Source organism: Marmota monax, unplaced genomic scaffold (genome assembly GCF_021218885.2).
Source record: "Marmota monax isolate L192 unplaced genomic scaffold, Marmota_monax_Labrador192_F-V1.1 WCK01_AAM20220418_F8-fsc00069, whole genome shotgun sequence".
NCBI lineage: Eukaryota > Metazoa > Chordata > Mammalia > Rodentia > Sciuridae > Marmota > Marmota monax.
In genome coordinates, this window is record NW_026695243.1 from 8545140 (window position 1) to 8569093 (window position 23954).

Genomic DNA, 23954 nt, shown 5'->3' on the forward strand with positions numbered 1-23954 from the left:
GGCCTTGAACTTGTTTGTTATTTGTTTGAGACAGGGTGTTGCTAAATTGCTGAGGCTGGCTTTGGCAATCCTCCGGGATCGACCTCCCAAGCTGCTGGGATTATAGGTGTGCACTGCTGTGCCTGGTGTGAATTTGTGATCCTTCTACCTTAGCTTTCCCAGTAATTTGGGATTATAGGCTTGTGCCATATTGCCTGACTAAGGAGTCTTTTGGAGGGAGGTACAGGGATACTAGGGATTGAAACCAAGAGTGATCTACCACTGAGCTACATTCCCTAGACCTTTTTGTTATTTTTATTTATTTATTTAAAAAATAGGGTCTTGCTAAGGCTGGCCTCAAATTTGCAGTCCTCTTGTCACAGCCTCCAAAATCCCTGGGATTATAGGCATGTGTGTCCACATCCAGTTTGAAGACTTTTTTTTTTTTAATATTTATTTTTTAGCTTTAGGTGGACACAATATCTTTATTTTACTTTTATGTGGTGCTGAGGATCGAACCCAGTGCCTCATGCATGCCACGCGAGCGCGCTACTACTTGAGCCATATCATCCCCAGCCTTACTTTTTTTTTTTTTTAAACAAGATAGTTGTTGAACAATATAGAAATTATGGTAGATCAAGTCCCCATGGTTTTATGCAGGCATTAAAATAATTATAACAACTCTAATGTGCAAGGCATTTCATATTAAATGAAATGAGATATAAAATTTTGTCTCTGCTTTACTATATGCATGTAGTTAAGCACTAAACCAGGAACCTGACATATGAAAATTTTTTAAAGAGAATTAAGTGATCTTTCTTGTATTTTATTATTATTTTGTTGTTGTTGTTGTTGTTTGGTGGTACTGAGGATTGAACCCAGATCCTTGCACATACTAGGGAAGCACTCTACCACTAGGCTGTGTCCTTAGGCCATATTTTGAGATGGGCTCAAATTAAAATTAGTTGTCCAGGCTGGCCTCAAACGTGCAGTCTTCCTGCCTCCGTCTGCCTAATAGCTAGGAATATAGACGTGTCCCATCATGGCCATCTGGAATTATGTTTTAAAGAGTTCTTTTTGTTTTTGTTTTTCTTAATACTATAGCATAAGGAGCTTTCTAAAAAATGTTCTTTTTATGCCTTTTGTCAGGGGGCTACCAGCGATCGAATCCAGGGGCGCTTTACCACTTCCAGCCCTTTTTGTCTTTTGAGACAGGGTTTCGCTAAGTTACTTAGGACCTCAGCCTCCAGAGTCTCTGCAATTACAGGTGTGTCATTGTGCCAGCTCACACCATCATTCTTAAAGTTTGTAAAATAGTTGTGTGACATATCCAAACTCCTATAGTACACCACTAGTTCATCAATGTTGCACAGTAGTTAAAACTGTTTACCCAGCTGGGTACAGTGGTGCATACTTACACATCCGGCTTCATTGGAGGTTGAGGCAGGAGGATTACTTGAGCCCGGGGTTTTTTTTTTTTTTTTTTTTTAAGAGAGAGAGAATTTTAATATTTACTTTTTTTTTTTTTTTTTTTTTTTAAGTTTTCGGTGGACACAACATCTTTGTTTGTATGTGGTGCTGAGGATCGAACCCGGGCCGAATGCATGCCAGGCGAGAGCGCTACCGCTTGAGCCACATCCCCAGCCCCGAGCCCAGGGGTTTAAGGCCAACCTGGGCAATACAGTGATACCCTCTCGTAAGGAAAAAAAAAAAAGGAAGGAAGAAAACTATTCTTACCCATCATTGCATCATTATTTCCTTAGGAACTGCAAAGTAAAGTTGTTTTTTTTTAATTTATTTATTTTTGTACTGTTTAGAGACAGGATCTCAGTAAGATGCTTAGTGCCTTGCTTTTGCTGAAGGTGACTTTGAACTCGCAATCCTCCTGCCTCAGCCTCTCATACTGCTAGGATTACAGGTGTGCGTCACCGAGCCCGGCTCCTTTTTTAATTTTTTGAGACAGGGTCTTGCTAAATTGCTAAGGGCCTCGATGAATTGCTGAGGCTGGTCTTGAATTCAGGATCCTCCTGCCTCAGCCTCTAAAGTTGCTGGGATTACAGGTGTGCCCCATTGCACCCAGCTTATTTTTGATTTTTGATACATATCATTGGAACATTTTCTCTTGTATTTCTTGGTCTTGACTCTCTCCTTGTGTTCTTTCTTATTTTCTTCATTTGCAAAGGGCATGGATTCATCTACTTTGATGTTAGTTGTCTTTTCTTTCCCTAACTTTTAACATTAAGGCCACCTGCCTTTTTATTGTCTGACTGAAATATAACTTATTTTAATGTCTGAGTGAGCTGCATGGATTTGCTTTCCTTTCTCCATTAGGCTCCATTCTAAAATACTCTTGAGTTTTAGAAACTTTGTGAGGCTCTCTTTTTTCCCTATACTGGGGGTTGAACCCAGGGCTTCCTGCTAGGCAAGCACTCAACTCCCAAGCACTCAACTCCCAAGCTACATCTGAGACCTTTTTAAAAAATTTTTTTGAGACAGCATCTCAATAAGTTGTTCAGACTAGCCCCAAATGTGGAGTTTTCCTGCTTAAGTCTCCTGAAAACTGAGATTACAGGTGTGTACCACCAAATCTGGCTGCCATTCTTAATTTTTTTTCATTCATTTGTTTTGTTTTGTTTTACTGTAGATTGAGCCCAGGGACACTATTCCACTGAGCCGTTATTACTAGACCTTTTATTTTATTTATTTTGAGACAGGGTTTTATAAGATGCTAAGGGTCTCACTGCATTGCTGAAGTTGGCCTTGAACTTGGGATCCTCCTTTGACAGCCCCCCACATTGCTGGGATTACAGGTGTCCATGACTGTACCTGGCTCCCTCCCCTTTTTTTTTTTTTTTTTAAAGCTATTTTGGCTTTGAGGATAACATTTACACGTGTCTCCATACCTATACATGCATGCAGAGATGTACTCACTATCATTATATCTTCCTGAGCAAACAGTCTTTGGTTGGTTTTTTACCTGTGTCCTAGAATGTAAATACAGGGAGTCTGAGTCTCAGGCTTACCTGCCATGCTACAAATTTCTGGCAGGGTTCCCAATAGGTTAATGTAGAGCAGCCCAATTCTGGAACATGTTAAAGTAGCTGCATAAAGCCTTGGCTCCTTGTCACAGAATAAAGAGTGATTCTGGGGCTGGGATTGTGGCTCAGCAGTAGAGAACTCCCTAGCACTTGTGAGGCCCTGGGTTCGATCCTCAGCACCACATAAAAATAAATAAATAAAAGTTTTTTAAAAAAAGTGATTCTGTGGCATTTCAACTGTATTTCTGTTCCTTGAAAAAGTAGGAAGGCTCTATTCACATGATACTTGCTCATTCCTCTCTAATTCCGAGAGTGGGGATAAATTCTTATTTTCCTGATCCATCTGAAGACCCAACTATTCTCTGTTTTTCTTCTTTCTTTTTGTGGGTTTTTTTTTTTTTTTTTTTTTTCTGGTTACTAGGGATAGAACCCAGGGTTGTTCTACCACTGAGTGCATTCCTAACCCTTTTATTTTTTTATTTTGAGATAAGATCTAGCTAAGTTGCTGAGGCTCAAATTTGAGATCCTTTTAAGTTGCTGGTATTATAGGTGTGCCATCATGTCTAGCCAAGCCTTTATAATTTTTAAAAAATATTTTAGTTTTTTTTTACTTAGGTGGACACAATATATTTTTTATTTTTATGTAGGGTTAAGGATCAAACCCAGTGCCCCGCGCATGCCAGGCGAGCGTGCTACTGCTTGAGCCACATCCCCAGCCCAATATAATTTTTTTTTAATATTTATTTTTTAGGTGTAGATGGATACAATACAATGTCTTTATTTTTATGTGGTGCTGAGGATCCAACTCGGGTCCTGCCCTTGCTAGGCGAGCACTCTACCTCTGAGCTACAATCGCAGCCCAATCCTTTATAATTTTTTAAGGCCTCTTTAGCAACTTGTAAATTTTATTTTTTTTTAATTTTAATTTTGTAGTGTTGGGCATTGAATCCAGAACTCATACATCCTAGGGAAGCACTACCACTGAGCTATACCCCTAGTCTCATACAATATATTGTTACTAAATTTTACAGATACAAAATGAGATTCACAAAGGTTGGTTAAGGGATTGCCCAAGATGACATAACTAATTGGTAACCAGTCTAAAATTCCAGCCTAGATCTCAGCCAGGAGATCTGTATGCCTATAATTCTAATTACTTGGGATGTAGGAGTGCCAGCCTCAGCAATTGAGACTCTATGTCAAAATAAATTTTAAAAGCTGGGTTTAATCCCCATACCAAAACAAAAACAAACCTAGATCTCTCCCAACTTCAGAATTGAACTGATTGAACTTAGAACTTTCTTGGAATAAATAACCTTTTCTCCTTACCCATTGTGGATAGCAGAATTGAGTCCACCTTAAAGTAAAGGAAATGGACAAAAATAGTTCTAAAGTTTTAGCCATTCCTTCAGATTCTACAGGAGAAATTCATATTTTTTCCAGGTTGTAGGTTACAGTTTACATTTGAGTCTTTTGTTGTTGTTGTTAATATTTTTTTAGTTGTAGATGAACACAATACTTTTTTTAATATATGTGGTGCGGAGGATCGAACCCAGTGCTTCACACATGCCAGGCAGGTGCTGTACCATTGAGTTACAACTCCAGTCCCTTTACTTGAGTTTTATTACACTCACCCACTGTCTTCTGTGTTACAGAGCAGATTCTCTTTTAAATCAGTGCTCAAACTTCACTGTGCCTAGCAACACTATTAAGCTACAGATTCTGATTTACATAGATCTGGGGCAGGCCTGAGAGTCTGAATTTCTAACAAGTTCTCAAATGTCTCTTTTTTCTTTATTTTTCTTTTTTGAGATAGGGGGCTGTTTTGCCCAGTTTGACCCCTGATCCTCCTACCTCAACCTACTGAGTAGCTGGGACTCTAGTCATCAAGGACCACCACATCCAGCTTCATGTGTTCTTTTTTTCTTTTTTTTAGTTGTTGATGGACCTTTATTTTATTATTTATATATATGTGGTGCTGAGAATTGAACCCAGTGACTCAGACGTGCTAGGCAAGCACTCTACCAATCTGAGCTACAATCCCAGCCCTTCATGTGTTCTTTTGAGCACCAAAGGTCTAAATCAGTAGCTGTCAAACTTGGGAAGTCGTAAGATTCATCTGGAGATCCTTCAAAAAGCAAATTTGTTTTCATTTTGCAGTGTTGAGTATCAAATCAGGGTCTTGAGCAATTCAGTTTGGGAGGGCTGGGGATGTAACTGTGTGGTAGACTGCTTGCCTGCCATGTGAGAAGGCCCTGGATTCAATCTCAAGCATCACCAAAACAATTTGGCTGCAAACTCAGAGATTTCTAATGTAAGAGTTTTTCTAGGGTAAGGTCTAGGAATTGTTTTGTTTCACAGGGGTTTTTGTTTGTTTTAAAGAATATTCCTCAGGTTGTTTTGATGATCAGTTTGGTCTAAAAGTTAAAATGTTGTGAATGCATCATCCGATACAACACAAACATGAGTAGGCAGTTAAAAGTGGAAGAACCAGTGCCAGATATGGTGGTGTGGGTTTGTAGTATGAGCTACTTGGGAGATGAGATTAGAGGATCAGTTGAGCCCGGGGCTTCAAGATCATCTTGGGCAATATAGCAAGATACCTCTATCTAAATAAATAAATAAGTAAGTAAAGTAAGAAATTCATATTTACTGGAAGAACTAATTCATTAACCTCAAGAGAAGAAGTAGCCCTGGATCTCAGAACAAAACAGAACCAGGAATTAGGAGGCCAGTAAGAACCAGGGGTGTCCACACTTACTCTCCTATGTTTTCTTTTCTCTGAGGACTGGCTTTGGTTAAAAATGGCCACTCTTAACAGTTTGGTCTAGTGCCATCAGCCAGTTCCACGTTCCTCAAAATTTTTTTTCATTGTAGATAGACATAAAACCTTTATTTATTTATTTTTGTGTGGTGCTGAGGATTGAACCCAGTGCCTCACACATGCTAGGCAAACTCCCTACCACTAAAACTACACCCTCAGCTTCCCTGAGAGAATTTGATGGCCCAGTTTTATCTAGCCTTCAAATTGATTCTCCCTGAACAAGAAGATCCCTCTGCACTATGATCAGGGAATCAGCACTTAACATCATGTAAACAACTGCAGGGTGTCACCCTTACAGGGATGTTGGAGCCTCCCAGAGAAGTTGGACAGATTGCCTAAAAGGTGACTATTACTATATATGCTTAAGTAGCTTAGCTTTGCAGGGCAAGAACCAAGAAGATATATCCTATGCTCTTGGAATTAGGAGGGAGTCATTTGCTTCATAAAAGACAGACAAGTAAATGAAATATTTTCAGTCAGTGTGGTGCTAATTCTCCCGAGTAACTGGAACTGTAGGCATGTACCACTGAACCTGATAGAATTTTAATTCATCTTCTTTTTTTTTTTTTTTTAGAGAGGGAGGGAGAGAGAGAGAGAGAGAATTTTTAATATTTATTTTTTAGTTATTGGCGGACACAACATCTTTGTTTGTATGTGGTGCTGAGGATCGAACCCGGGCCGCATGCACGCCAGGCGAGCGCGCTACCGCTTGAGCCACATTCCCAGCCCCTTAATTCATCTTCTTAAACTGTGCAGTATATGAAAGCATAGATTGTTTCTCTCATTCGTGGTTATATTCTTTCTTTCCCCCCACCCAGTTCTGGGGATCTAATCCAGGGTCTCATGTTCTAGGCAGTTGCTCTACCCTTGAGCTAGCCCTCAACTTGCTGAGGTAATTACATTAGCACCTGGAACAGTACTAGCAAATGAGTGAGTGAATGAAGGATTGAATCAAATGAAGAGTTTAATAATAGACTCGATTGGTTTCTTCTAAGACTGTTCTTTTCGGTAAAACATTCTCTGAGTTGAATCTTGAAATGTAAAAAGGATTTAGGTTGGTAGAAAGGTAGAGGAGAGGGGCTGGGGATGTGCTCAAGCGGTAGCGCTCTTGCCTGGCATGTGTGCCGCCTGGGTTCGATCCTCAGCACCACATACAAATAAAGATGTTGTGTCTGCCAAAAACTAAAAAAAATATAAATAAATAAATATTAAAATTCTCTTTCTCTCTCTCTCTCTCTCTTAAAAAGGAAGGAAGGAAGGAAGAAAGGAAGGGGAGAGCTTTTTAGGCAGAGGCAACACCATGGGCAAAGTCAAGAAGGTAGAGAACAGAATAGTGTGTGTAGTAGATATATCTGGAGTTACCAGAAGCCGAGTAAAAGTGATTGATAGGTTTAATGGTGGCTGTGAGATGCTCTGGGAATTATGTTTTGTTTATAAGTTTCTGTGCGTGTGAGGATTAGATATAAAATATGTTTATGCTGATAGAAAACTTTTTTTGGTGCCAGAGATTGAACCCAGGAGTATTTAACCCCCGAGCCACATCCCAAGCCCTTTTTATTTTTTATTTTGAGACATGGTCTCGGTAAGTTGCTTTAGGGCCTCGCTAAGTTGCTAAGGCTGGTTTGAACTTATGATCCTCCTGTCTCAGCTTCTGGAGCTGTTGGGATTACAGGTGTGCGCCATCACAGCTGGCCAGAAAACTTTACATTGGTCTGACTTTTTATGTCCATAACCTGATGCAAGGTCTGTTGGAAACATTGCACATATTCTGGACAAAATTTACTAATTCCTAATGTCTGTGTTCCAGTAGTGTTTTACTTATCTCTAACATTATGTTTTTCCTTTTTTTGGTACCAGGGATTTGAACTCGGGCACTTGATCACCGAGCCACATCCCTAGCCCTATTTTGTATTTTATTTAGAGATGGGGTCTCACTGAGTTGTTTAGCATCCTGCTTTTTGCTGAGGCTGGCTTTGAACTCATGATCCTGCTGCCTCAGCCTCCTGAGCTGCTGAGATTACAGGCATGTGCTTCCACACCCAGCTTGTTTTCATTTTTGATTTGTCTGTCCATACCTTTAATAATTTCCAGGATCAACTAAGCATAGTGACTCATGCCTGTATTCCCAGCAACTCAGGAGACTGAGGCAGAAGGAGAACGCAAGTTCAAGTCTAGCCTCAGCTCTTTCAATCTGCAGTGCCCACCTTAAGAAACTTACTGAGACTCAGTCTCAAGTTTTAAAAAAGGCGGGGGGCGGGGTGGCTAGAGATGTAGCTCAGTGCTAAAGCCCCCCTGGATTCCATCCTCAGTACCCTTCCCTTACCAAAAAATAAACAAACAAGGGCTAGGGGTGTGACTCAGTTCCCAGTAGTACTACAAAAATAAATAATTCCCAGGATGTAGTTTGTAGTAAACTTTAATTAAATGTTTGGAGGAAGGTGGTGTAGCTCAGTGTTAGAACACTTAGCTAGCCTGTGTGAGGCCCTAAGTTCAATCCTTGTAATAACAACAACAAAAAATGTTTGATGCATAACTGAACAAATGGATGTTTATACCCAGCATTAACCACATTAAATATGTTCAGCTTATGTATTGCTTTTGTTTTATAGCTATTTGTAGTTGATGTCCAGACAAGCCAAATCACCAAGATCCCTATTTTGAAAGACCGAGAGCCTGGAGGTGTGACCCAGCAGGGCTGTGGTATCCATGCGATTGAGCTGAATCCCTCTAGAACACTGTTAGCCACTGGAGGAGACAACCCCAACAGTCTTGCCATCTATCGACTGCCTACACTAGATCCTGTGTGTGTGGGAGATGTAAGTTTTCATAATAGGTGTAGTGAGATAACTTTTTCTTTTAATTGGCCTGGTAGATTACATGGACCTTTGTCCTCTAGACTTCTGCTTACTCTAAGGAAATGGGGATGAGTGTGGGGTGATGATAGTGGATTAGGGACTGGACTCCCATAGGGTGTATCAGTATGTTGACAGAGGATGTATATTTGATAAAAGAATAAGAAATACACTTGGGGACCAAATAAATAGCAGTGGATTTCTCTTTCAATCCCACATATTTTCCCATTGCCCAGAGTCAGAGAGAAGAATATTAAATCATTCATTCAGCAACTATTAATAAGTCTTTTATTGGCCAGGCATTGTTTTAGACCCTGGAGGACACAGTAGAATGGATGAAACAGAAAAAGCCCTTGCCCTCTTAAAGCCTGCATTCTGGTGAAGGGTGACATATTAACTAGTATGTAAGTCATATAAGCCAATAAGTGTTTACCAGTAATATGTCACAGTGTGATGTGTACCATGGAGAAGAATAATAGCAGGCTAAAGGGATTGAGTGAGGGAGAAAATGCTCTTTAAGAGGATAGAGAAAGCCTCATTGAGAAGATGACATTTGAGCAGGGAGACTTAAAGAAAATAAAGTGTAAGCCATGTACATTCAGACAGAAGAGGAGTCCCAGATAATATATCCAGGTAGAAGGCTAGAGTTGTGCATCATTTGGATGTGTTTTTACCCACAGTAGTGCCAGTTTTGTCCCAGCTTTGATATTCAAGAAAGATTGTGGGATCATGCCCACTGGGTTGAGTTCATTAGAAACCACAAGAACTATTTGTAGTCAGATCTGTATGCTTTTCAGGAGAGTTTATTAGAATACTTTATACACTAATTTCTTTGTTTTTCTCCCTGTACCTATCACTCTCTCCTTTCCAAGGATGGACACAAAGACTGGATCTTTTCCATTGCATGGATCAGTGATACTATGGCAGTGTCTGGTAAATTTACCCTTTTTTTTTTTTTAATTTTTTAAATATTTATTTTTTAGTTTTCAGTGGACACAACATCTTTATTTTATTTTTTTATGTGGTGCTGAGGATCGAACCCAGCACCCCGTGCATGCCAGGTGAGCGCGCTACTGCTTGAGCCACATCCCCAGCCCCAAATTTACCCTTTTTTAAGGAGCTTTTGGTGTGGCCAGAGAGGGCTAGAGGTTGAAAAGTGTTAGTTGTGAAATATGAATAACCTGGTAAACAAACACCATTATCAAGTGCTCTGAGATGGGGCCTCACTAAATTGCTGAGGTTAGCCTCTAGGACATCATATTTCCAATAATGGCTTTTTATTTATTTTTATGTGTTGCTGAGGATCGAACCCAGCACCTTGCACGTGCTAGGCTGGCGTTCTACCGCTGAGCCACAACCCCAGCCTCTGTAGGGTAACATCTTAGCCATAATATTTTTATGGGGCCTTATTGAGATAAAGTTTATGCAAGTGTTTTGGAAATGTTGATGTGGTCTCCAGAGTACAACAGGCTATTATTATTATTACTTTTTTCATTGCTGTTTTGGGATTGAACCCAGGGCCTTGCATATGCTAGGCAAGTACTATACCACTGAGCTATATCCCCAACACCCCGCCCCCACCTTTATTTTCTGTACAGGTTTATGGTTTGGAGCAATTTCTTTTTCAGTGGTTGGAACAAAACCAGATTTACCAAAACAACAACAACAACAAAAAAAACACAAATGCACAGTCTGGTGGCAATCCCCTTTGATCCCAGCCACTCAGGAAGCAGAGGCATGGGGATCCCAAGTGGGAAGCCAGCCTGGGCAGCTTAGTTAGTGAAACCCTGTCTCAAAATAAAAAGGGGCTGGAAATATAGCCCAATGGTAGAGTGCACCTGGATTCAATCTCTAGTACTGCAAAGAAAAAAGAGAGAAATGAGCCTAGAGAAATTAACCTAGAGAATCACAAATCCTTTCTGATACATCATTGGCCACACAAATACTAAGGGTGGAGCATGATTTGAATTCAAGTCTATGGTTTGTTGTTGTTATTGTTTGCAGTCTGGGAATTGAATCCAGGGGCACTCTACCACTGAGCTACATCCCCAGGTCCCCAGTTCTTGTTTAGCTTTAATTTCTTATTTTGCTAAGTTACTGAGGCTTGCCTTGAAACTGTCCTGCCTAAGTCTCCTGAGTAGCTGGTGTTATAAGTGTGCACCACTGCGCCCAGGTTTAAGTCTGGTTTTATTTATTTATTTATTTTGGTGCCAGGGATTGAACCCAGGGATCTCTGGCCCTTTTTTGTTTAGAGATAGGGTCCCACTGAGTGCTTATGGCCTTGCTAAGTTGCTGAAACAGGCTTTGAACTTCTGCCTCAGCCACTCAGGCTTTTGGGATTAGAGGCATGCATCACCACACCTGGCCAGGTCTGTCTTATTTTAAAGCCTATGTTTAGAACTGGCTATTTACAAAGATAAAGGGAACACAAATATTCCTTCTTTGGGTTCTTAGTAAGGCAATAGAAAGCATCTAGAAGGGAATGTAAATCTAATAAACATAATCAAAGATCAGAGTTACCCAGAAAGGGGTTGAGAAGATTTTAGATTCCTTGTCAAGGAATGAGAGAGCTCCTTTAAGGCAGAAACTGAGTCATGTCTCCTTTATGGGAAACCATGTTTTTGCTAGGTGCTTACACTAAATTTGGTTATTGAGGACTTAGTTTTGTTTGAGGAACCTTCTGTCTCTTCTTTCAGATACTCTCTCATTGTCTTATGTTCTCAAGTTGAGAGCTCCCACATCTACATTTCCTGAACATTATAGAGGAGTTTAAAACATTAGCTCCAGCCAGGTACAGTGGCACACTCACTCCTGCAAGCCCAGCAACTTGGGAGACTGAGGCAGGAAAATAGTAAGTTCAAGGTCAGCCTTTGCAACTGGCAGACCCTTTCTCCAAGTAAAAAGAGCTGAAGATGTAACTCAGTGATAGAGGACCTTGGGTTCAGTCCCCAATAGAAAGGATGTTAAGGATAGAATATGGTATAGAAATGGTAATTATAAAAGTTTTTCAATATTTTTATTGTTTTTTCCTTCTTTTTTTATGTTGCTGGGATTGAACCCTGGGCCTTGCACATGCTAGGCAGTTTCTTTTTGTTTGTGTGTGTGGTACTGTGTGGTACTGTGGTACTGAGGATTGAACCCTGGGCCTTGCACGTTGCTAATCCTTAATCTTTTTTTATTAAATTTTATTTTTGAGACAGGATTTGGCTATGTTGCTCAGGAATGCCTTGAACTGTAATCTTCTTGCCTCAGACTTACAGGATTACAGGTGTACACCATCACACCCAACTAAAACAGACTCTTTTTTTTTCCCCATGGTACTGGGGATTGAACCTAGAGCTCACATGTGCTAGGCAAGTTTTCTACCACTAATCTACATCTCCAGCCATAGAAAAAATATTCTTAGTAAGGGGACAGTGCTCCCTTATGGGACAGGACCGTGGACCTCCCTGAAATTGGATCTAAAGAAAGAGATCTGTAACATTCCTAATCTCTTTTTTTATTTTTTATGTTTTTTTTTAAAGAGAAAGAGAATTTTAATATTTATTTTTTAGTTTTCGGCGGACACAACATCTTTGTTTGTATGTGGTGCTGAGGATCGAACCCGGGCCGCACGCATGCCAGGCAAGCGCGCTACTGCTTGAGCCACATCCCCAGCCCCATTCCTAATCTCTCAAAGGAATCCAAGACTTAAAGTTAATCATTGCTGATCTAAAGTGGAGGTTTCCAAATCCTAGTGGCCACTAGAAGTTGGCTGCAGATATATTCCAGTTTCCTAAGTATTTAGCTTGGAAAATTACTGGGTTTTATCAAACTGTTTAAAATTCTGTTTTTAAAAATCCCCACTCAGCAACTAAGGAGGCTGAGGCAGGAGGATCATAAGTTTGAGGCCAGCCTCAGAAGCTTAGCAAGGTCCTAAGCAACTTAGTGAGATGGTGCCTCGAAATTAAAAATAAAAAGAACTGGGTATGTAACTCAGTGGTGAGTGCTTCTGGGTTCAGTCCATCTGACTCCACTAATCATGTTAAGCTGAAAGGTCATATTTTACTTCCTAGGCCTTAGTTGATTGTCCTCTTAATATAGCTGGCTGTGAATGTAGCTCAGTGGTAGAGTACTTGCCTAGTATGTATAACACCATTGGATTCAATCCCTAACACTGAAAAAAAAGAAAAAGAAAAGAAACAAAAGGCAAGAAATGTCTAGTTTTGCTGTTGAAATGGGCCGCCTGGTACTCTAGATCAGTTATAATATGAGGATGATGCTGTGAACTTCAAAAAGCCCATCTTGGCTTCTGTGGAATTGTCACATGGAGAGTTGAATATATCTGACATCTGTGGTCTCTTTCATACAGGCTCACGTGATGGTTCTATGGGACTCTGGGAGGTGACAGATGATGTGTTGACCAAAAGTGATGCAAGGCACAATATGTCAAGGGTCCCCGTGTATGCTCACATCACTCACAAAGCCTTAAAGGACATCCCCAAGGAAGACACAAACCCTGACAACTGCAAGGTCCGGGCTTTGGCCTTCAACAACAAGAACAAGGTATGAAATCACCAGACACTTCCTTTTGACTCACATCTTAAAGGTGCATTCCACTTTCCTCTCTCCATGTCACTGCTTGCTTTGTAACTTGGTTTTGAACCTACAGAGCACCTCTTAAATGCTGAGGGATGCTAGTGAGAAATTTTAACCGAGATTGTGAAAATCTGCCCTTGGATTGACCTCTATGTTATTTTTCTGGGTGGCCCATACATGTGGGTGAGCCTCAAAGTTTTTCCCTGGGGCCACTCTGATTTGACTGTCCCTCATTTGCACATCCTTTTATAGGTACTCTGTTTTGGCTGTGGTTTTCATACTTGCCTCTAAAAGCAATAAATTTTTTTCTCCATTACTTAATTCCTTCTCATTTTTTACTTCTTTATTTCCCTTCATGCTGCCACCAGGTCTTACCTAGTCATTATGTCAGATCCCCTGGCACTGAGGTTTTAAGGAGAGTGTAAGAATGTACACCCAAAAGCCATATGTGGTGGCATGTGCTTGAAATCCCAGCTACTGAAGGGTTGAGGCAGGAAGATTACAAGTTTGAGACAAGCCTGGCAACTTAGCAAGAACCTGTCTCAAAAATTTTAGAAAAGGCTGGAGATATAGTTAAGTGGTAAAATATACATGGGTTCAATCCCAAGTACCATTAAAAAAATTAATAAAAATAAACAACACATACGCACATAAGAATATAGACCCAGAACCAGAAAAGGAGAAAGACTTCTACAAAATCTGAACCTGGCCTTTAATTTTACTTTTGAAACACATGTACACTTCAGCAAACTCTTTGAGGCCACTCATTCTATAGATAAGTTAGGATTTCAAGAATAATAATATTTAATAGCCGGGCATGCCTGTAATCCCAGCGGCTTGGGAGGCTGAGACAGGAGGATTGTGAGTTCAAAGCCAGCCTCAGCAATGGTGAGGCACTAAGCAACTGAGTGAGACCCTGTCTCTAAATAAAATACAAAATAGGGCTGGGGAAGTGGCTCAGGGGCCAAGCACCCCTGCATTTAGTCCCCAGTTCCCACCCCTCAAAAAAGAATATTATTATTTAATAAATCCTAAAGCATACTCTTTTGGATTAACAGGGTAAAACCAGTTTTCTGCCTAAGACATTCCTGAGATTTGAGGACAAAAGAAATATTAGTGTTCAAGTTGGAGTAAATCCAATTTTTTTTTAAGTTCGTGGTAACTTGAAGTCCTCCAAAGCCAAAAGGTGAAATATACATTAATTTTTAAAGCAAAAATAAAACTGTTTTTAAAAATCTCTACTTTTTATATGTATTTTTTCCAGTAGTACCTTTTGCTATTCAGACAGAAAGGTTTGGAAGTAACGAGGCTATCAATCCAGGGGAAAACAAAAAAATAACTGCTAATTAACAGTACCAATTGCTTTTAGCAAAACATTCTTAAATTTGTAAAGTTTTGGCCCAAATCTTCAATCATGTTTTAGGCATATGTTTATTAGGAAGGACTCTTTGAACCATAGGTGTCTATGTTATTGCCAGGACCTGGACTTGCTTCTTGCAGTTTATCATGTTGTCTAGTTGCAGTTCATAGGGTGAAGTGATGAGCTGATAATTAATTATTGGCACTTGTTGGCATCATCAAGGTAGAGAACAAGAGAACCCTGACTTTGGGGGTCTTTCCCTGCATGCCTATCATACTTCTGTTGCTACAGATTGGACCGTAATCTGTTTTTCATTGCTGTTGTAGGAATTGGGAGCAGTATCCCTGGATGGCTACTTTCATCTCTGGAAAGCTGAAAATACATTGTCTAAGGTGTGATGAACATAACTTAGTTTTACCTATTAATTCACCTTATGATTAAAATACTCGATTTTTTGGACCTGAGGATATAGCTCAGTGGTAGACTACTTGCCTAATATGCCCAAGGCCCTAGGTTTGACCCCCAGCACACAAAATAATAAATAATAATTATAATTCTCCCTGAGCCTTTTCATTCTTGTGTAAAGCACTCTTTCTCTGATGCGCTGGGCATGTTATTGCGTAGTACATGCATGTCAGCATCTGGCATGCCTCTTGAAGTAAAAAAAAAGATGGAGGTGTGGGGTGATTCTTTTGAGATTACAGGGGTTTCCTGAGAGGCTCTTTTACCACCAGTTCTCCAGTTCACAATGCAGTTAAACAGTTGTTTATAAACTACTTGGCATGTAATAAAGGCAGAAAAATCTAAATGTTAGGAACCATTGGCAATTGAAGATTAAATTAAGATAAATCATCTCTGAAGTAATCATGTAAGATAAAGCGAAAATGGACTTAATTTGCAGTTTTTGCAAGCAACTTGATCATTACTTTAAACCAAAATGTAGATTATTTGCCCTTGTCAAGAGTCAGAGGCATTTGCTGCTTATTATTTCTATAATAGGCTCTTTCTCAAGAGGAAGCAGAACTCTGGGAATTATTGATTCCTTTGATCTCTGTTCTGCACCGTGTCTAACATGCAGTAGGCACCCATTGAGAATCGCTAGTATAAGGATCCAGGGTTAAGGCCAATTTGGGCTATCTGGGATTAAGCCAGTCCTGAGGGTGTGCTTTCTGTAGAGTACAATTCCCATTCAATTGAAGAGCCAGAAGTCAGCCCCTTTCTCAAAGAGCAGTGGGAAGGGTGGTAGCTCTTTCTGGAGACAGAACAAGGTGGTACCTTTATTTTAGTGCCGTGGTATTATTTCTGGAAACAACCTATGCATCCTGGCCTTTCCTGCCACTTCTGATATTTTAATTCCAGGTTAACTGTTTTCCCAAACTAAAGTATTATTTCCTTAATCAGGGTTTGCCTTAATCTCTGACTATGTGGCTAGCGTATGAGGGAAGCCCACTTAGGTGGGAATGGAAGAACAACACCTTATGCTCTCTGATGGTGCCGTGGTGGCACCTCTCCTCTCTCTTTTCAGCTCCTCTCTACCAAACTGCCATATTGCCGTGAGAATGTGTGTCTGGCCTATGGTAGTGAGTGGTCAGTGTATGCAGTGGGCTCTCAAGCTCATGTCTCCTTTTTGGATCCACGACAACCATCATATAACGTCAAGTCTGTCTGCTCCAGGGAGCGAGGCAGTGGTAAGACCTGGTGTGCCCTTTCGGCTCAAAACATGGAAGTATTGGTGAAAAAAAAAAATAAAAAGAGGAACTTAAATGCCTGCATATCACAGTAGTTTCAAACACCACAAACAAATGTGAGGCCACTAAACCCTTTGATAGAAACCACCAGTCAGGATTTTAGCAGTTTTGCCGGTCCAATCCCCACATTCTAAACCAGCCCACAAGATGCACTCAACCAGTAAGCTACATCTCCATCCCTTTTTTATTTTTAATTAAGGTCTCTGCTAAGTTGCTAAGGCTGGTCTCAAAACTTGAAGTCCTCCTGTCTCAGCCTTTTTAGTCGCTGGGGTTACTGGTGTGCTTCACACACCTGGCCATTTTCAGGTTGGTTGGTTGGTTGGTTGTGCTGAGTCTTGAACCCTGGGGTGCTTAACCATTGAGCCACATCCCCTGCCCATTTTATTTTTTTATTTAGAGACAAGGCTTCACTGAGTAGCTGAGCTCTGCTTTGAACTTGTGATTCTCCTACCTTAGCTTCCTGAGCCACTAGGACTATGGGCATGCACCACCAGTTTAAAATAAGGAATGGCATGGTGGGGTAAGGAGAAGTTTTCAAAGGGCATAAATAAATATATCCATTGTTTTGAATGTGATGATAGTGTTATGGATAATACAATATTATTAGACTCTCAAATTGTATACTTCAAATATATGCACTTGTACATATTATTGTATGTTATGTGACAATTCCACCTTAATGAAACTAAAGAAAATTTTGAATTCTAACCAGTAGGTGAGTTTATCTTCAGCCTCCAATCTTTGTTCTTTTTAGATGTACATGACAGTAGAGTATATAGCCTCCAATATTTTTTAGCATATTCTAAGAGCACCTGTGTTCTATATTGGGGGAAAAGACTTAGGTTTATACTATGCATTGTTTCAGAATATCTTTTTCTGGCATATTTCATCCTACCAAGTACCTCATGGAAAGCAGATAAAAGAAGAGTGTTTAAAAGTTTTAAGTGTTAATAGCATTGTTTAGATAAGACTGAGATCAGAGTGGCTAAATAACTTGCCCAAACCAGGTGTGGTGCCTGACATGGTGGCACATGCCTATAATCCCAGTGGCTCAGGGTGCTGAGGTAGGAGAATTGTGAGTTCACAGCCATCTCAGCAAATTAGCGAGGCCCTAAGCAACTCAGCAAGACCCTATCTCTAAATAAAATACAAAAAAGAGTTGGGGATGTGGCTCAGTGGTTAAGCACCACCCCTGGATTCAATCCTTGGTACAAAAATTTGAAAAATAAAAAACCAGATGTGGTCTCTGAAATCCCAGAGACTCGGGAGACTGAGGCATGAGAATCACAAGTTTGAGGTGAGCCTTAGCAATTTAGTGAGACCCTGTCTAAAAAAGGGGTGGGGATGTACAGAGTGCTTAGGCACCTCTGGGTACAATCCCTAGTACCATAGACACACACCAAAGAAGGTGGGAGGGGACTGGGGTATCGCTCAGTGTCAGAGCATTTGCCTTGCATGTGCTAGACCCTGGGTTTAGCCCCAGCACTGCAAAAAAAAAAAAAAAAAAAGTAATGCCCAGCATCACACAGCCTGATGTGGGAAGAGCCCAGAGATCAGAAACAAAGTAATATAGTATTTTCTTCTTTATCTCACTTATTTGCAAAAGGGGTTTCTTTTGCAAAAAAAAAAAAGGTTAATTGGGCCAAAGAGTCTCAGCACCGCATTTAAATAAATAAAATAGGGCTGGGGATGTGGCTCAAGCGGTAGCGCGCTCGCCTGGCCTGTGGCCAGGGTTCGATCCTCAGCACCACATACAAACAAAGATGTTGTGTCCGCCGAGAACTTAAATATTAAAAAAAATTCTCTCTCTCTCTCTCTCTCTCTCTCTCTCTCTCTCTCTCTCTCTCTCTGTCACTCTCTCTTAAAAAAAAATTAAAAATAAATAAATAAAATAAAGGTCCATTGACAACTAAAAAAAAATTTTTAAAAAGAAAAAAACTGGCTACTTAATTCTGAAAACCTAAAAGGCACAGTATGGATTACAGTTTTAACTTGTTTCCTTCAAGTAGCATTTATTCCTCCAAATATTTCCAAAGTTGCTTTTGTTTGCAGTTTGTTTTTAATATAGGTAAGATGTTCACTAGTAGAAGTCAGAAAACAACAATAATCGGAGTAGGAGGGAAGGAGTAAATAGGCTTAGCTGAAATAATGTATGCAGTGATTTATTTTATTTATTTTATTTTTTTGGTACCAGGGACTGAACTCCGGGGCACTCGACCACTGAGCCACATTCCCAGCCCTTTTTTGTATTTTATTTATTTAGAGACAGGGTCTCACTGAGTTGCTTAGTACCTCACCATTGCTGAGGCTGGCTTCGAATTCGTTATCCTCCTGCCTCCAACTCCCGAGCCACTGGGATTACAACATGCGCCACCATGACCAACTGCAGTGAAAATTTTTAAGAGATTAAGGGAATACTGATTCCACAAATATTGAGTTCTTCATATATACCAAGAGATATTTTTCTTTCTAGTATTTTTAGCTGTGGATGGACACAATATCTTTATTTTTTTATGTGGGGCTGAGAATTAAACCCAGTGCCTCACACATGCTAGGCAAGTATTCTACCACTGAGCTACAATCTACCCGGCCAAGAGATATCTTTGTGTGTGCGTGTGTATGTGTACACCAGAGATTGAACTCAAGGGCACTTGACCACTGAGCCATATCCCCAGCCCTATTTTATATTTTATTAGAAACAGGGTCTCACTGAGTTGCTTAGCTACTCGCTGAGTTTCTGAGGCTGGCCTTGAACTCAAGATCCTCCTGCCATTGCCTCCCACGCTGCACGGATTATAGGCACGTGCCACCACCGCACCCGGCCCAAGAAATATCTTCATATCCCATGAATTTATTTGATATTTGATCCACAGATACAGTAGATATATTTTCCCTAGTACCCAGAGGGAGTAGGTAACATGTCAGAAATGCACACTGTGAGTGAAAGACGGTACTCTTTGTGGTGCTGAACTCTGTGCCACCCCTCATAACACACTTAGTACCAGATAAGGTTGTCTTGCAGTGCCATGCTAATGGTTTTAGGTCAAGTACAAGAAAATTCTTATTTTTTAAAAAATATTTATTTTTTATAGTTTTTTTTTAGATGGACACGATATCTTTATTTTTTATTTTTATGTGGTGTTGAGGATAGAACCCAGCGCCCTACGCATGCCAGGCGAACATGCTACCGCTTGAGCCACATCCCCAGCCCGAAAATTCTTTTTGATGTAATGATTTGTAAATATTCACATTATCTTAAGTTGCAGTATAGGTTGGTATCATAGTGGAAAAGAGCTTTGAGTGATGACTCCAGAGTGACTCAGGGAGGCAAAGAAGTTCCCAGACACATGTTCTTTGGCCAGAATCATCTTAGGCATCATCAGAAATCTGGCTTTATGAGAGGATGATCAGAGGGTTCCTGTTAGTGAATATGAGCTATTTTTGCCTTAGAGTAGTATTTTCTAATATTAGGGGATGCAGTGAAAACTCAATATTGAAGAAATTCAGGCTAGCAGACTGCTAAGCATGTACTCTCTCTCCTCATTGCCATTTACTTTTCTCTTTCAGGGATCCGATCAGTGAGCTTCTATGAACACATAATCACTGTGGGCACAGGGCAGGGCTCCCTGCTGTTCTATGACATCCGAGCTCAGAGATTTCTGGAAGAGAGGCTTTCAGCTTGTTATGGGTCCAAACCCAGGCTAGCAGGGGAAAATCTGAAACTAACTACTGGCAAAGGCTGGCTGGTAAGTAAGCTCCCACATGAAATGGTTGTTGGACAGTGATAGATTATCTTCCCTCACCCCAACCCCTGCTGACACAAGACCTGCTCAAACTTTTTTACCTAGTAAGAGGCAATCCTTGGCATGAAGAGAGGTACTTTCTCCTGGGTTTGCTTTGTTCTGTATATTGCCTCTGGGAAAACAGAGGCCCAGTAAAATATACTGGGTGACTGGGGATTCTCCCACAAATGAAAAGAGAGCAGGAAGGATAAGGAACTTTCTGCTGCAACTGCCAGTGAATTATGTAATTTGGTTTCAACTATCCTCTTGAAAAGACCTGAGCTTTGTATATCAATTCTTCATCCTACTCAATTCTTCTCTAATGTTTAGTTGGAAATATGGGTCCAATTGCTATGAAAACATGTTTCCTGACATAAGGCTAAGGTATAGGACCACCTTCCTCTTACAGAGACCAGAAAGCATTCCTGTCCTCCTCCCTTTTCTGCCTTCTGACTTAAATGTGCTAACAGTCTCTTTGTTTTCCTGTAGAATCATGATGAAACCTGGAGGAATTACTTTTCGGACATTGATTTCTTCCCCAATGCTGTTTACACCCACTGCTACGACTCGTCCGGAACGAAACTCTTTGTGGCAGGAGGTCCCCTCCCTTCAGGGCTCCATGGGAACTATGCTGGGCTCTGGAGTTAATGACAACTCTCTCCCAAAATGCAGATTTACACTAACTTCCACTTTCAGTTTCCTTGTTTCTTCTTTTGATTTTTTTCCTCCCCCAATTGTGTGAAGCTCTCCTATTTTCATGGGAATACCAGTTTGCCCATGGTTTAGGCACTTAATAGGAAGAAGCTCTGTATAGAAATCAAAGGGTGTTTTTGTTTTGTTTTTTATTTTCTTTGTTTTTTGGTAATCAGAATTTTACTATCTTTTTTTCTCTTTCTCTAGCTTCTCAACCAAACATTGTTGCAAATCCCTATTTGTATTTTTTCTTAAAGTGGCACACACTTTTTCCCTCTCTGGCTTCTTTAGGCTGAAATGACGTAGTCATTCTCACCCTTCACTTTTCAGAGGTAGGGCTCCTTTATGTTTATGTGGTAGCTGTCAGACTTTCTGTGAAAGTTTGGGAGCCGTATGTATGTGTGAATGCATGTGAACTTGTGTGCCTGTAGGTAGTGTGTGTCACTGAAATTACCTGAAGTGAGGATTACTTTTAATTAAAATATTTATAAAAAAAAAAAACTTTATTCACAGAGTCCAGCTTTGGAACTGGTCTGTATCTTGTTTAAATTTTAAAGTCTAACAACATGATTGTAGGAAGTAAAAACACAAAGAAAATTACCACAGGGAACATCTTTTGAGTTGAGATTTCAGATAGCTTGGGGCCTTCTATGCCAGGACTCCAAAGTAATCCAGCCTTACCTTTCTTTTCACCTTCATGTCCCCCAAGTGAGAATACTGGTGCATGTGTCACTGCCACTTCCCAACCTCCCATCTATTTAGCTAGTGGCAACTTTCCTAAAACATCATAGGACTTGGTAAAGGGAACTGCATCCCAACCTCCCTTTCCTTATTCTCAAACAAAACCTCATCTGGTATTTTAGGAGCCTAGGGCTGGGGCTCACAAGTCTGCTAAGGTTCCCATACATAGTCCCTTTGGCTTTGAAAGAAACTTCTCCTTTGTCGTTCTTCCAATCTCCCCAGTGGATTTTCCTGCTGTTTTCTAAATTAGGTTCAGTCCAGGAGGGTAAGGGTCAGCAGTAGGTTTATCTGTGTGTAATGAGTGCTTCATGTGTGGAATATTTGTTTTGTCAATGCAGTGGAATTTAGGATTAAAGCCACGTTTTTTGCTCAGTTGGCTCAGCCCTGGGATGGTGATGGGATGGCCTGTAGCCAGCATCATTGTGCATGTAACAGCATCGATGTGATTAGTAATTTATCTGTTCCTCCCTTGAACTGTCTGTTTAGTCTGAGGTTTTTAAACTTGCAGGCAACTGACTGTGATGTCCAGTTGTTCCTGCTTTTTGCGCATCATGTCGAAAGTAACCGCTGTTCTCACCCACAGATTCTTTCTCTGGCACATACAATACTTCTCTGTCAAAAATCCCATCCTGGGGAAAGGAAAAGTCACATTTATTCCTGCACCCCAATTTCTTATCCCCTTCTTCTCTGGGTATAAGTGGGGAGATTGGAACGAGTACCTCCTCATAATGGTGGGGGTGCTGCGAAAAGAAACAAAGTCTACCTTGACTTGGTGGTATGCAGCGTACACCACGGGTTCTATAATTCTCATCTTCTAACCTAGAGAAATAGGTGCTATATTACAGGGAATTAAGCAAAATGCTGGATGCTATAAATCTTTTGTCTTAATTTTTTTTTCTATTAAACTACAGGCTGTAGATTTCTTAGTTCTCACAGAACTTCTATCATTTTAAACTGACTTGTATATTTAAGAAAAAAAATCTTAAGTAGGATGTTTTGTACTGTTGCCAGACCCTCTTCTGTGACGGGTAATACGTTTGTTTGAGATTTTCTGTTTTTAAAAATGTAGCACTTTTTGCCAAGGAAAAAATAAATATTATTCCAGTGCAGAGTGTTTTGAGTGAGTATGTATAGTCAAGAGATGCAGGGAAAAGGCATTATGATTTGTTGGAAGATGTGCCTCAAGTTAGTGGCAGGGATACAAATACTAAGATCTGGTTGTTTCTGACCCAAGATTGGTTGCTCTGAGGTCCATTTGAGGGTGGATGTGTCCAGGGGAAGTAGTGTAGTGCATAAAAAAGCTGCTGGCTGAAGATGGGGGTGGGCAGAGGATGTTAGTTTTTATTGTGATTGTGGATCTGAGCAAGGTGACTAGCTCCTTTTAAATCAGGGTTAGTGACAGGTCCTGTCTGCCTTATTGGTTGGTTCACAGAGGTTGACCAAGAAAGGCTGCACAATGCCCTAGGAAGAGCATGGCACTTTTTTGCAGTTGGACCCACAGATCCTTGCTGTTCTTTATTTGGAGAGAATAGGGTAACTACACTGAGTGATGAGCTTCTCAGAGGCTATATGACCCTGTAGCTGAGAGAAAAGCAGGCTGCTGAGTTACACCACCTTCCCCATACAGCCCACCAGGACTGGGTCACTGAACCTGGCAAGGAAGTGCCTATTCCTCTGCCACATGGCACTTGTTCCTTTCCAGAACACGCTGACTACAGCTGCTTTTCACTCCTGATTCAAAACATGACTCACGTGGGGACCTCTATGATCAAAGATTACAGGAAGGGGAAATGACTTGAGTCTAAGCAATTTGAGAGGGCTTCCTAGAGGAGGAGAAGAGTTACAGTTGGATAGGGACTGAAACTACACTTTCCTAAAATGAGTATAGAATACCAAATCCTAATGATTTGGGGGAAATGCAAAAACAAAAATCACCTTTACTCTCAGGTTTTTGAAATGTTATTATGGAACTCATGTTACATGGGACATACTCAAAAAGTTGCTATAGAGTATGTGGGGTGGACCTGGTAGGGTTTCTGGCCTCCATGGAATTTTGGCTCTGCTCCCATTTTCCAGCAAAACATGTATCAGAATGGCTTTATGAACTTTATGGTGTCCCCTCCTGCCAGCAGTCCCTTTATGGAGGCCATGAAAGAACTTCCTTGTTCGTTGTCAAGTCACATACCACATGCTTCATTTCAAATGACTCCTCCCATCATTCTTTGAGTCTTTTTACAGAGGGCTGTGGAACAGAAGTGAATTCCTAACACTTCAAGCCTCATTTATGTTCTAGGTTCCCTACCATTCTTTGTTTGCAGGTTTAGCTGTGTTCCTCACACTGATCTTGAACTCATGGGCA

At 40.6% G+C, this 23954-nt stretch overlaps 1 protein-coding gene across 1 annotated transcript in view; it reads left to right on the forward strand.

The window, feature by feature from the left end:
- The window catches only part of Dcaf12 (DDB1 and CUL4 associated factor 12), a 33010-nt gene extending 10308 nt beyond the window's left edge, over window positions 1-22702 (forward strand). The window contains exons 3-9 of the mRNA XM_046457378.2: window positions 8451-8657; window positions 9566-9626; window positions 13045-13238; window positions 14958-15023; window positions 16157-16319; window positions 19947-20125; window positions 20651-22702. Of these exons, the coding sequence (XP_046313334.1) occupies window positions 8451-8657; window positions 9566-9626; window positions 13045-13238; window positions 14958-15023; window positions 16157-16319; window positions 19947-20125; window positions 20651-20809 (1029 nt within the window). The 3' untranslated portion in view covers window positions 20810-22702. The remainder of the gene's footprint in view (window positions 1-8450; window positions 8658-9565; window positions 9627-13044; window positions 13239-14957; window positions 15024-16156; window positions 16320-19946; window positions 20126-20650) is intronic.
- The last annotated feature ends 1252 nt before the right edge of the window (window positions 22703-23954 follow it).